General features: G+C 43.6%; 1 protein-coding gene across 10 annotated transcripts in view; it reads right to left on the reverse strand.

Moving 5' to 3' along the window:
• Positions 1-13,332, reverse strand: part of SGCD (sarcoglycan delta) — a 317,210-nt gene that overhangs the window by 131,491 nt on the left and 172,387 nt on the right. The window contains exon 1 of one of the 10 annotated variants that reach the window (XM_090151006.1): positions 4,617-4,793. The exons of 7 other annotated variants lie outside the window; for them this stretch is intronic. In XM_090151006.1, coding sequence (XP_090007132.1) covers positions 4,617-4,748 — 132 coding nt within the window. In that variant the 5' untranslated portion in view covers positions 4,749-4,793. Of the gene's footprint in view, positions 1-4,616; positions 4,822-13,332 lie in introns of those variants that run through there. 2 more of the 10 variants (XM_090151013.1, XM_090151007.1) reach the window with 2 other exon arrangements.

Genomic DNA, 13,332 nt, shown 5'->3' on the forward strand with positions numbered 1-13,332 from the left:
TCAGGACACACAACATGGATTTCCCATTCATCAGGCAAAATGTTTAATATGCACGAGGATAAATAAACCATGTTTCCCTTGCAAACACCACAGCTGTAAATGTTTCTTGGCCACGTCAGCTTTGGGGGCTCAGTGAAGGCTATAACTGAGGTGAAACACAATGAGAGGAATCAATGATGTTTCTGTGCCATGGGGTTTTCTGATCAGTGCTTAAATCATCTTTGTTTAGTAATTGGATAATTTTAAGCTGAAAGAGGATGCAGTTGAGGAAGATGGCTTCTCCTTCACAAAATTTACTACTGAAAATGTTCTAAAGCAGGGTCTGTGCAGGGGGACACACAACAGGTTTGGGGAAGGTGGCATCTATTCCCACATATTTTTTGCCACATTGATTTCTATAAATTTTATGTAGAAATCATGAGCCTTTACTTAATGGAGGCCAAGGGGCAGCTTGTCAAAATCATCAATTTTACATAAGGTGAACATAGGGCAGCCAGAGTCTGGCATTGTAAATGCACGGGTGTGTTTGCGCAGAGCTCACTGCCTGCCTGCATATAACTGAGGTGTAACAGCTTCATCAGCAAAACAAGAGCATCCGACCCCAGGCTAAGTATGGTGATGGGATTACATTTCAAGAGATGAGAGGGATGGGTTCAGGCTCCCTTGGGCTTGGACCTACATCTCCCAAATCTGCCTTCAATTTGTATCCATATAACCAATATCCTCTTCTGTTTCTCTCTTTGCTTTTTGAAACACAAACCTTTGCTTTGGGGCTAAATGAGAGGTTCTCTCCATCATATCACTGGAAGGCAATGTACTTGCGAGCTCTGAACGCTGTGTGGATTTCAGCCTCTTTAATTTCTCTGTCTTTTAAGTGCACACTATCCACCAGGTTCAAAAGAACAGACATTTCTGGAGCGTTACTGAGAACAAAATTTGGCATTTGGAAGAGCAGCGTTTTGAGCCTGCTATCAACAAGACATTTTACCTCTTCACTCCCCATAAAGCTCTCTCAAGCTCGACACCCCAGGCCCATCATTCCAGCAACATCGTGACCCAAAAGTAATTTATGACACTGTACACCAAACAGACCACAACCCAAATCTACACAAAAGGACCTAACCCAGAAAAATGGTTTCTGTCTTGCAGCTTGACCAGTGAGCTCTGAGCACTGAGGAGTGGCCCCAAGGATGAAATATTTGCTGGGGATGTTAAATCTTACGCAGATTTTTTCTCCCATGATGGTTTAAACCAGTCCCTCTCTAGTGAGGGCTGTACCAGAATGCTCTCCAGAACTGCAGTCCCCAAAACTGGTATCTTCACTCTGTGCTTGTCCCTCTGCCTCTGTATGTTGTGGGGAACAGGTTCTCCCAGAGGCTGTGAAGACCATCACCATTCAGTACGAATCTCTTAGGGGACACAGCAATACAGTGCATGGCCAGAGAGACAAAAATTGGAAGGAAATGTCTTAAGGAACATTTTCTTCTTTTCTGACTACTTTCTGTCATCAGAGTACATCGCAAATAGAATTTTTCAAATATCTAGCCTGACTTTGGCAAGCAAAAGTACATCAACAAACTCTGCTTAGTCTGCACAGTTCACCAGTGCATGTTCTGCCTGGTCCACTAGGAAATACCTCATTTTCCATTCCCACCTCCAAAATATCACTAGGAAATTGGACTCAGTCAGCACAAGGAGCTGGGGAGACCTTGGGGATTCATCTGCTGATAAAGCATCTCCAATCCCGATCCCTCAGTGCTCCAGGCTACCCCTACCTCTGATGTCTTGAAAGCTCATGTTATTTCCCCAGTCACTGGGGCTGACAGCACTTTGACAATAAATGTGCTTGAGGATGAGGGCACCAACAAAACCTCAGCTTATAACCCAGTGGCTTTGAGGAGACGGACTGAACAAGAAGCTGAACTCAGGGCATCTCCTCTGTTCAGACACTGCTCCGCATTCACAGAGCACTTACAACAAATACTATAAACATATCAGAGCTTGCCAGAACAAAGCAAAGTAATAGGCAGCTCCATCTCTTAATAGTCTCTCCTGGACGAAAGGTGGTATCTTATTCTTAAATGCTGCAAGAGTCTATAAGCAACATGGTTGCTATTGCTTCTCTTCTCACCAATAGACAAACACATCTATTTTCTTACAAATATTTCTTCCCACTTTTAGATTTAGATTAGTTCCCTTCTCTTGATTTTTTTTTTGTTTGTTTGTTTTTTGGAGGGTCAAAATTAAGGAGAACATGGAAATGGAGGAAAAAAATCTGCAGTGAGCTCTCTTATGTATTGAGCAAGTCAGCAAAGAATGTCTTTTCCCAGACGCCCCACAATTTGCAGCAATACATTCACACTGCATGCAAACATCATCCTGGATTTTCTGCATTTGCACACCAGTTCCTCTGCACTACTCTAATGATGTGAAGCAATCATAAGTCTGTGTCCGTCAGTGCCAAGTTTATAAAGCACTTTCCCACCGGAGTGTCTCAAAGCAGAATGAACAAATATGAGAACTCCACTGAACTATTCCAGCAGCAGGTGTGACTATGGGCCGCTGTGGGAACAGCACGAGGGATATCATCAATTGAGCCTGAATCAGAAAGCAAGCTACAGGAGGTGATACTTTCCAGACCTCTGCCCCAGCAGAGAACAGAAATATGGCTTGTAGGAATGTGCAAAGCAGGATCATAATATGGATTTATATGGCTGGAACCCAACTGGCACGGCACAAAGAAATAACTGTGGGCTTCAGCACGTGCCAGGACCCAGAGTAAAGTCTCTGCAGTGATCCTGGATATATGCTCCTTCAAGTTAAAACTTGTTCTTCTGCATCATCCCTCAATTTAATGTGTTTACTTTGCTCATCCATTTGTTCATTTGTACAGACACACTTGCTTTCTAGTTTGCTCTTGGGAAGGACCAGAAGAAGGAATGCACATACTAGGGTGTGCCTGGAGCTCTCTTATCTGTGTACTTGCAAGACAGTGAGACCCTTCACTTTCACTTCATAGACTTAATATATTTTATGCACAGGTGCACATGCATGCATGCACTCCTAAGTTTCTTCAAATACAAAACAAAGCTTGAATACTGACCCTGGTGGGATGCAGAAAGGACACGTCCTGCAGAGTGAGGCCCAGGAGCAGTTGCCAAGGGTAGGGAGGAAGCTGCTATCTCCTTCAAGTAAATTCAGCCCTTTCTCACAAAAAGACAAATGCGGTGGCAAGAAGATGCCCCAAACCTCTTTCCTCCTTCACTTCCATCACACAGAGAGAATGCATTTGGGCAGACAATTCTCCTTTTAATGATCCAAATCTACTGAATCCCATAGTGTCCAAGCAGAATTTGCTATGGATGTGCTTCCTCAGCACTACAGGGAGAAAGTACGTCCCACACAGAGTTGATGGTGGCCAATCTCACCTTGCTACTGCGTGCTTTGGATCATCGAAGTGAATGACTATTTAATGCTGAACATGCAGTCCTGCTAGGTACAGAAAAGCAAACTGTAGATGCTCTCCCACGAACTCAACTTAGCGCTGTCCCACTCTAAAATTTCATATCACAGAATCATAGAATGGTTTGGGTTGGAAAAGACCTCAAAGATCATCTAGTTCCAAGCACTAGATCAGGCTGCATCTAGCCTGGCCTTGAACTCATTTCTTGTCGCAAAAAAACCCCCAAACTACCCAACAACCAAAGACATGTATTTTCAATATATCAAATAACACTGCTGTGAAAATCGGAGCAAGAGGCGCTGGCAGAAGCAGAGAAGTTTCCAAAGCTCCAAGTGATGAACTGCTCCCAACACCTCCATCAGCCCTGACAAACACCGTACCCAACTCCTGCCATATAAGGTGTGGATATCTCTGCCAAGGCAAGCTGAGCTTTAATGCTTCAACTAAAAGGATGAGAGAGTGTACTGCCTAAATCTGGCAGGCTCCTAAGCAGGGAGTGCTCTTTATCATAAATGTTTCTTCAGTTATTTGGGAAAAGAAACGTAAACGAGAAGAGAGTTTGCAGCCACTAAATTAATGTTTTTTTCCTTCTAATCTGCTGTCTGTGCTTTCTGACTGTGCTGCCTGCTACATTTTGCTAGTGCTTTATAAAACGCAGGAGTAACGAACACGCACAGAAATCACAAGGCAATGACTGCTGCTGAACCACTGCCTCTCCTCACAGCCTGTACCAGGTGACAGGGAGTTAGCAATTGCCACGGAACCCCCGGACAAACATCTTTTCAACCCACTGAACAACTATATATTCATGTAAATCCATCTGTCATGACCGAGTAGCATTTCTCAGTAAAATCTGAGAGCGACATACAGTTTGCAGCCAACCTTCCAGTGGTTTCAGGTTATACCCACACTTCCTCCCCAAAGTGAAAAAGTCAGGGATGATTCTGGCACAGCGTTCACCCCGCCAGAGGCGCAGCACCAGAGCTGCTGTGCAGAATCACTCCTGAAGCAAAGTTAGCCAGAAACCAACACCCAGCCTCCAACTCCTCCAACCCTTCAGCAAATATGCCACAGCTCCACATTCTCCACTTTCTCTCCAAACAAAGCTCTGAAAGCAAGAAGCTGTACAAGCACAAAAGCACTGTGAACGCACCCGGCGGCTCCGGGAGGGAACGCTGCAGCTCTTACCTCTCTGTCGGTGGGAGATGACAGCCCGGAGCTGTGCTGGGGGATTGGAAGATGCCGCGCTGCTTCCCGAGCTGCACGAGGCCTGGCCTGTGCTCATGAGCTGCCCCTGTCAGATTTTCCAGCAGCAGAATTGCAGCCAAGTCCCTGCCCATGCCTGAAGAATTTCCTGAACAGCATTCCCGTTCTTTTTCTAACTGCTTTGAAACCACACTGTCTGTACTTCAATAAGGCTTTGTCAGGCCAAGTTACAGCTACTGGTCTGGCTCCAGATAGCAATTGAAAACACATGTGTTTTGCATTAAAAGCCCCCTTCTCTGTGCACACATTTATACACAGACACCCCTTTCTGCACTCAGCCCGGGACTCTGCATGCCTTGCATTTGCAGCTCGTCTGCTAAATTCTAGCCATTTTTGTTAAAAAGAAGAAAAAAGCTATGTTGGTAGGGATGTATTCTCCGGGAAGAGAAAAAAGGGGCTGGGTGGGATTCCACCCCATCACGTTTTGCAGGTATTGGTGGCTGTGTGTGCCCAGGTTAACAGCCAGCTTTGCCCAACCCCAGCAAGCACGGAAACACAGGAAATAAAATTCCAGTTCACCACCGCTCTCCTCTTACCTTTGCCTCTGTCTCTTCCAAAAAACTGTGCGAAAAGAAAGCATATTTTTAGCATCTCTAGACTGAGTTCAGCACATCAGGACTGGATCCTAATCTTGACACATACTCCTGTATCTGCTTATACTAAAAATAATACAACTATTTTTGAGTACTTAGATCCCTCTCTGCTTTTCAGCTGTCCTAACCCTTTACAAATATTTTAAGCACCTTGCATCTCTTTTCAAAGAGCTTTAACATTACGCTGGCGTTGGCTTAAGGAAAAAAAATAGAAGATATAGTCTTATACCTTTCATCAGAACGGGTCCCAGTACTTAATATCTGTAATCATTTCCAGGCAGCACCATGGGTCAAGGCAGCAAACATGAGCTCTGCAGCTCGAGGTGCCCTGTGCTCGGAATGCACCTGCAAAGCAGAGCTGGAGGAGATGTGGAAACACACATGGATGTCCCCCTTCTTCCACCACAGCTAAGTCCCACCAAGGATGAAACACAGCAGCAGAGTTGTCAAGGTAACAATATAGAAAAGAGACAGTTTAAAGAGAGAGAGTTGTGTTTTTTCCCTCTTAACGTTCCTTTTCAAAACCATACACTCCACTTCTATCAGGTTATTCTGCTCTGTGATTTACAGAAGTGTGGAGTCCAGATGAAGTGTTTACAAGAGACAAATGCAGCTGAGATTGAAAACAATTGAGAGTCATACAGGTGGTCTGATCCAGAGCTCACCAAAGGCAGTAGAGAGAGCCCATTGCCTTCCACGAGCTTTGGATCAGGTCCACAGCAAGGAGCCATCCGTCCAGCAGGAAGGAGAGATCCGCACCCAAGAAACGCTCATCTCTTAACTCCAGCAAAGTGCCACCCGCTGGTCAGCAGTATCACCCACGTGCCTTGGCAGTGTGCATGGCCAGATGCTGGCAACCTGCACTAGCACCTGAACTACATCGACTTCAGAGGGAACATACACCAAACAAGGTGCTGCTTTGCAGAAGAAATGACAGTAGGAAACCACGTGACCCTTCTGCCTCAGTTTGCAAGACTATAAGCCAAGCAAAAGGCGTGCATGCAAGCCACACATACACAAGCAGTGGCAAGAGCATTTCAGATTTAATTGCACAGCTTGTGAGCAATCCGTTTATGCCAGAACAGAAACCACAGGCTGTTGGATTGCAGGTTGGGAGAGCAATCAATGCAGCTAAAAGAGAGCCTCCTAAACAGGCTACAATGGTAATGATGATATTCTTTGGCTTGGTAGCCAGCAACAGCTGAAACCACCAGTGCCTGAAACCTTTGGAGTCCTTTACTGTAAATAATTTGAAATACAAAACTATGAACAGCAGATTCACATAACTAGGTTTTCAGTTGTACAAGACAATCAGGCATCTGCAGAGCTATTTGCAAGATGAGAGCAGAGCGGCCCTTGACTTCTGCCTTAAATTTCCCCATGGCCTTTGTTCAGCAAACTGGTTACATATGGCAACAGGAGGAACTTCAAGAGATCGATGTCTGTTTTAAGTTAAGCACATGCTTCAGTGCTTTGTTGACCAGAGCTTTTTATGGCAGCCTGACTCCAGCAGGACTCAGTTAGAACATTTACCACATGGCGTATGGCACTCCAAACTTCATCACTTATCTGTATGAACACAGTCTATCGGTGGTTTTCAAATCTTTCTCAGTGTGGATCTCTAAATATTTGCCAAAGGTGGTGCGTGCCCCTTTAATAAACTCCCAGTGAGGGATTTCTATGTCCCTACACAGAATTCTCTTTTTCTGTCATTTTTCACAGTTTCCTGGGGAATATCCTCCCAGACGTCTGCAGACCACTGGCTGCAAACTACTGCTGAAGATAACTTAATCCCTTATTAAAAATGTAAATGATCTCCTCTGTTTATGTGCTGTACTTACCAACTTCAGAATATTTATACGAGTTAGTATCATGCTGGCAGGTAGATACATGTGGAGGTGACAGCATTAATATTGCATTTTTTCCATTGGCATAATTAGTAGGCCAAGTCTATAAATATTTACATTAAATCTGTCAGGCATCACACTAACCTCACTGATAACTTAAGGGTGTCTTACTGTAAACTGCATTAATGTCTAACTATTTTGTCATCTAGTAATACATAAAATACTCCTTCGAGCTAAGCCGTTTCGACTAGGCTGTTTTTATCTCTTTCTCATTTGGGTATGGGGTTTAAAGATGCTTCAAGTATCAGACCATGGCTCAGGGACTGCTCTCTTTTCTATCACTGAGCTATCATTTCTGTTACTGCCGCTGCCACCAAAAATATACGAACCTTGCAAGCGTAAAAGTGAAGTTGATGTCGACATAACTATCTGCATAACTGCTATTATTTCTCAGTTCTGGCAGGGTAATGAGGGTTAAAAAATAAACTACTAGAGCTCTTTAGGAAGATAATAACAAATTAACCCCCTCAAAGCCCGAGTATATTTGCAGCTGGAGTACTGCAAAGCGTAGGAACCTCATTTTGTGCAGGAGATCCACCCCAGCAGATCCATGAAGTTCAGCAACAGAAAATTTGGGAGACTTTCAGCTTGCACAGCAACATCTCCATTTTTTTTGTGGGCACCGAAAGAATGTTGCCAGAGCAGCAGCCATGGCACCAAATTCCCCAGAGTTCAGGAAACATCTGGACAACTCTCTCAGATATATAGTCTGGTATTTGGCCAGCCCTGTGTGGACCCAGGAGTTTGACACAATGATCCCTACGGGTCCCTTCTAACTGACATTTTCTACAATTCTATGACATGCTGTTCTCTACCACACTTTTCTCCACCTTTTCATGGCAGTGGAGCCATTGGATGTTACGCAGAGCACCATGTCCAGGTGCCACCAGAACTGAGCTGTTGGAGTTCTGGATACCCTTCAGTTGCCCACTGTTAGCTCTTTGGCTTCCACCTCCCCTGCACTAACCCCTGGGTGAGGAGGAATTACAGTAATTCATCTTAACTCCTCATTAAGCCATTCGGCATTAAGAATCTTGGTATGCAAAGAGATCGGAGCCAGACCTCAAGTGGACCAGAGACACACTTGGTCACACCGATTTGCAATGCTGGCAAAAAGGGTTCAGAAAGAGGAAAACTTCTCCAGCATTTATACCTGACCTAAGTTTGCCTTCCAGCCTATTCCAGATGTAGCCAAAAATTCTTTAATCCTTACTGTTGACTTAGCAGTACACATAACTAATTCTGTTTAACTGATAATATCTGTTTGCATACAAATCAAAACTCGTGGGATTTTCGTGCCACGCGGATTTCCAGGGGCTCACTGAAACATTCCAACACCTTCCTATGAAAATCAGGGCAAAGCAAACACACAGAAATTATCAGCACATAAATACAGGCGTGTGTGCACCTGGAGGGAAGGAAGAAGTCAAAATGAAATTTTAAATATCTGAAGGAGGTAATTAAGCAATCCCTCGTTCACGGTTTTTCTCTAAATGACTTTTTTAATCCATTAAATCTCTTGAAATATCATAACAGAATAAATATAAACGCTCACATGTTTTTAAACTCTAAATTGAAGGAAATTATCCACATAATAGTTATCAGTTTAAACCATCCTCTGCCTCAGATGCCTGTAACAGATCTCCTGCATATCCATGTGTACAGGGAGAAGCTGAGACTCATTTGAGCTCCATTTCCTTAAATGCAGAATTAAGGTAACTAATGGATTAGAAAGTTAACTATTTGAGGCCAGGAACAGCAGCTGTAGGAAAGCAGCTATGGATACTGGGTGGATTCGCCCAGCTCTGAGTGTTCAGATGGGATACAGGACAATGTGATGAGAAATGGAGAGGAGGAAGGCGATTCCCAAATTTGCTTAAGTAGTGGTAGCAGTTATACAATAGAAATGGTCAGAGGGAAAAAATCTTTGTGTGTGTGCACGCACGTGTGCAGCAGAGTTGCAGGTCTGATTTGATGGTAGCAAAACCTTACTGAAGGGCTGCAGCTGCGACTGAATGAAGGCACAGGGGTCATCAGGTAATTACAGACAGTGTCAAGATGGGCTCGCCGGACAGGTGAAAAGGAAATGGGAGAAAATGAAAAAGCACTTGTGCATGTGTGTGTGTGTGTGTGTGTGTGTGTCAGGAGCCTGTTGCAACTTGAGCTGGAGACTGTGCACACAATGGTGAGCTGCAAGAGCCAGACCTGCAGCCTCTGCACCCTCACCCACATCTGTATCTTCAGAGATAAATATGGGCTCGTTTTTGCAAGGCAGCTCTAACTGGTTATGAGATACAAAATCTTCTAATTCCCTGAAACTAAAGGCAAAGAGATGAAGAGGGCAAATGCCTTATAGCCCTGCTCTCTGAAGCAGGCATTCAGGATTCTTTGAGCATCGTGTATATGGGAAATTCCATTAATGGCAGAGGTAACCCTGAAGTAACCTTGCTTCACACAACACTGGGTTGTGTAGATGTGAGTCCTGAATTTCACCCCTTTTGCTCAGTCTCAGAACAGCAGTATGACAGTGATGCAAACAAACCCCAAAGTCTCAATTTCATGATCATTTTATAGGGGAGTTGAGGAACAGGACAAGTCAGCAGTCGATGCCACTGTGCTACTTATACAAGGCTCAAAACACAACAGAAGTTCAGGTGAAAAGGCCAAGCAGGTTAGGAATCCAAGTATTGACTATGCCAGAATAACAGCAAGCTCACACATAACGTTGTAGGGGTTGATGTGTATCACCTGTACTGAGAGCAACCTACTCCTAATGGCTATTTGCTCCTTTGGATCTGGGGCCTGCAAACTCCCTGAGCCCATCTGCAGGATGCAGTGCAGCTAATCAGAGAGCTCTGTGCCATGTTCCTTCTCCCACAGGAAGCAGAGATGTATTTACCCACCGGCCACAGAGCTGCAGCCAGGAGCACATCCAGCTCCCCTCAGCATCACTGTAATTATTCTGATGATTTCAGCCATTTGCAGGCTCTTCTCAGAAATAATTTAAGGCCAGTAGAGCTTGTTAATAGGTACAATGGGAAAGTGTTCCTTTTCAGTTCTCTGGTAACATTAATGTAATTATCCTGAATCATTCTCAAACTACGTGGGCTGTAATTTCAAGGCAATATTACTATTACGGAGCCCTGTTCTTCCAGCCAGCATGTGTCATACTCCCCATCCAGAAGTTATTTATCAATAATCAGAAAGGTCTTCATTTACAAACAATAGAGCCTCTTCATTTGCAGCATGACAAGGAAGCAGAACGGGTGCTGCCGTGTGAAGGTGTACAATTTCCCTGGCTGCTCCTTTGTCTGCGAGACTGGCATAAGAAATGCATCACATTAAAAATAACCATGAAGATTAATTTCATACAGACATAAGAGCAAATACGCAGTTGACCAGACCAATAATTATTCTTCTATTACAGTCTTAATGGTATCCAAATTTATTGCTCTTATCTGAGCAGCCTCACCCTTGGCTCTTTCAGGCATATAGCTTCTCTCTAAGCTGCAGTTAGATATATGCACCAACAAAGGCAAATCTTCACTTTACCCATCTATAATCATCATCTGGGGAAAAGTTTCAGTTTTTCTGCCATATCTGTTTTTTTTTTTTTTTTGGAGAATGTCTATGCCATGCTGCTTGCATAACGCAGAGAGTACTTGATGCTCAATAGATGTCCTATTATTCATCAGCAAGTTTAACACCACCAAATGTATCCAAATTTGGCTGTACAAAACAATTCTCATATCCAGCCTATCTTTTACAAAGCAATCAGCAGGACTCTTGCAGAACACTACGAACGCAGGCTGTTAGTCCATAAACAACTCTGGACATTGCCACCTGTTTTAATGAGCCGTGGAAGGTCAGTCTGGATATTAAGTCTTCTGTGTGATTGCATGAGCCCCATGAGATGGCCAGCAGCGGTCTTCATAGAATCACAGAATCATTAAGGTTGGAAAAGACCTCTCAGATCATCTGATCCAACCACCCACCTACCACCAATGCTGCCCACTAAACCATGTCTCTCTCAGTGCCACATCTACACGTTTCTTAATGCCTCCAGGGACAGTGACATCACCATTTCCCTGGGCAGCCTCTTCCAGGACCCAACCACGCTTTTGGAGAAGTTTTTCTTAATATTCAACCTGAACCTCCCTGGCACCACTTCATGCATAATATCCGAGCCAAAGCTCAGATACTATGACATTAGCCACTCACCATAAGGCTGAAACCTGCTGTACAACATCCACACTAGAACATTAAACAAGGAGATAGCAGCTCTAGTAATCCAAATCATGAGTTATCTCCGGCCAAATTTTGCAAATTCTTTCTCTTTGCTTATATCCTGCAGGACGTGATAAGATACATACTGCTCATAACAGTACGCAGACATTTGGATGTAGCAGAGTGAAAAATTATTATGCTTGCACATAAATAAACGCTCATACAGTCACATATTTTGAGTTTCAACAGGGAATGAGGGGGAAGTTTTAAAAAGCAAATTAATAGGAACATAAAGCTAAACTGAGACTGTGTGGAATGTGTGAGCCAGAGGGAAGAAAGAAAAAAGCAACGGTCTGAGAAATAATTGCTTATTTGTCTATCAGTAATCACTCCTGACCTTAAACTCTGCCAGAGAATTCAATATGGTAGAGGCATATTTGTGAGGATATTCACTTCAAGGACCATGAAAAGGCCATTGTAGAAAAAATCCAGACTCAGGCTTATCTACAGAAATCTAGCCGATGGGCCAGCAATCTCAACATCTCTGTTTAAGTTACTGGCAGGATGCCACAAAGGGTAAAAAGCCGGGGAAATCCCTTCATCACCACAGCTATTATCTCCTAATTCTGAAAGGATTCCTTATGCCTCCCCACACCTGACCAGTTTCTTGAAGTCTGGACTTGGGTTTTTTTCCCCTTATGGTTCAAGAGTAGCTGTAAGATCTGCGAAATCTAAGAAAGTTAATGAGATCATATGCACTTGGTCTACTGCTCTTTTCCAAATACCTGTTTCATTCAGCAGCTGGTAAGGCTTAGTTCTCACTCTGTGTCAGCGTGGGCTGCTGCTCCTTCCAAATCTTTAGGTGACTCAAAGACTCACTCCAAGAATGGCCTCAAAATGTTTGGAAGGCAACAGGAAGAGAAAAATGTCCTGTCCTTTCCTCTGCAGAGCTGAGAACCTGTTCTTGGCACCTTTTTTTCTCCTAGAAGATTGTAATTAATGTCTTGGGTTATTTGTGAGCATCCTCTGACTGTGCTGCAGAAATCTTCACTGCAGAACTGAAGGAATGGAACAACTTTCACCTTGTAATGTTCACTCATTTCTCATAGACAAATGACCGCTTCGTTGTTTGATTCCTTCTTAACCGACCGAACGTACCCTACAGTTTGGCAGCAACAGAATCTTTTGGTCTTTAGTAGGACATGGGGGAAATCTCGTCTCATTCGTATATTTTGGAGTGAAATTTCATCACTGCCGTGATTAATGTTAACATCATTTCTGCCCTAAATCCTCCATTCTTTCAGGATAAAAATACCCTGCTGGATTTCCTGATACTGTTCAATAAGAATCACAAAGGGACTGAGGGCAAGGAAAGAAGCAGAGAGAGAAGCTTTGTATCTTGATCTCAGACATCTTTTTGAGCAAAGTAGCTGTCAGAAACTTAAGAGTTGTTCCTTTTTAAAAATCTGAGGGACTTTACCTGCCCATTTTTCTCTCAAAATGACAGGAGAAAGTTTGTCTGGGTGCTTCTGAAAGAGTAGCATAGTTTTCAAGCCATCCATCACTCAGAGATACATCTGCAGTTAGAGGTTATCTCTATGCAATCACTAACTGGTAATTAAAAGAGCTCACTTGATTTTGTGCCCATGTGGCCTTTTCTCATTGGCAGCAATGCCCTGCCTCTCAATTTCTGGGGGTTAGAGGTATACTCAAGCTGGAGCAGACCTTCCCTCCACTAAGGCAAGAAATACGGAAAATGAAAAATCCTTTCTGCACAAAACCCATTTCCAAATGCAAAGATGATCTAATGAAAGGCTTAATGCTTTTGTAACTCCTCGCCTTACCAAAGATCAGCATAAGGAGAAATGAGCGCTGG

This window comes from Phasianus colchicus, chromosome 15, assembly GCF_987193195.1.
Source record: "Phasianus colchicus chromosome 15, bPhaCol1.hap1.1, whole genome shotgun sequence".
NCBI lineage: Eukaryota > Metazoa > Chordata > Aves > Galliformes > Phasianidae > Phasianus > Phasianus colchicus.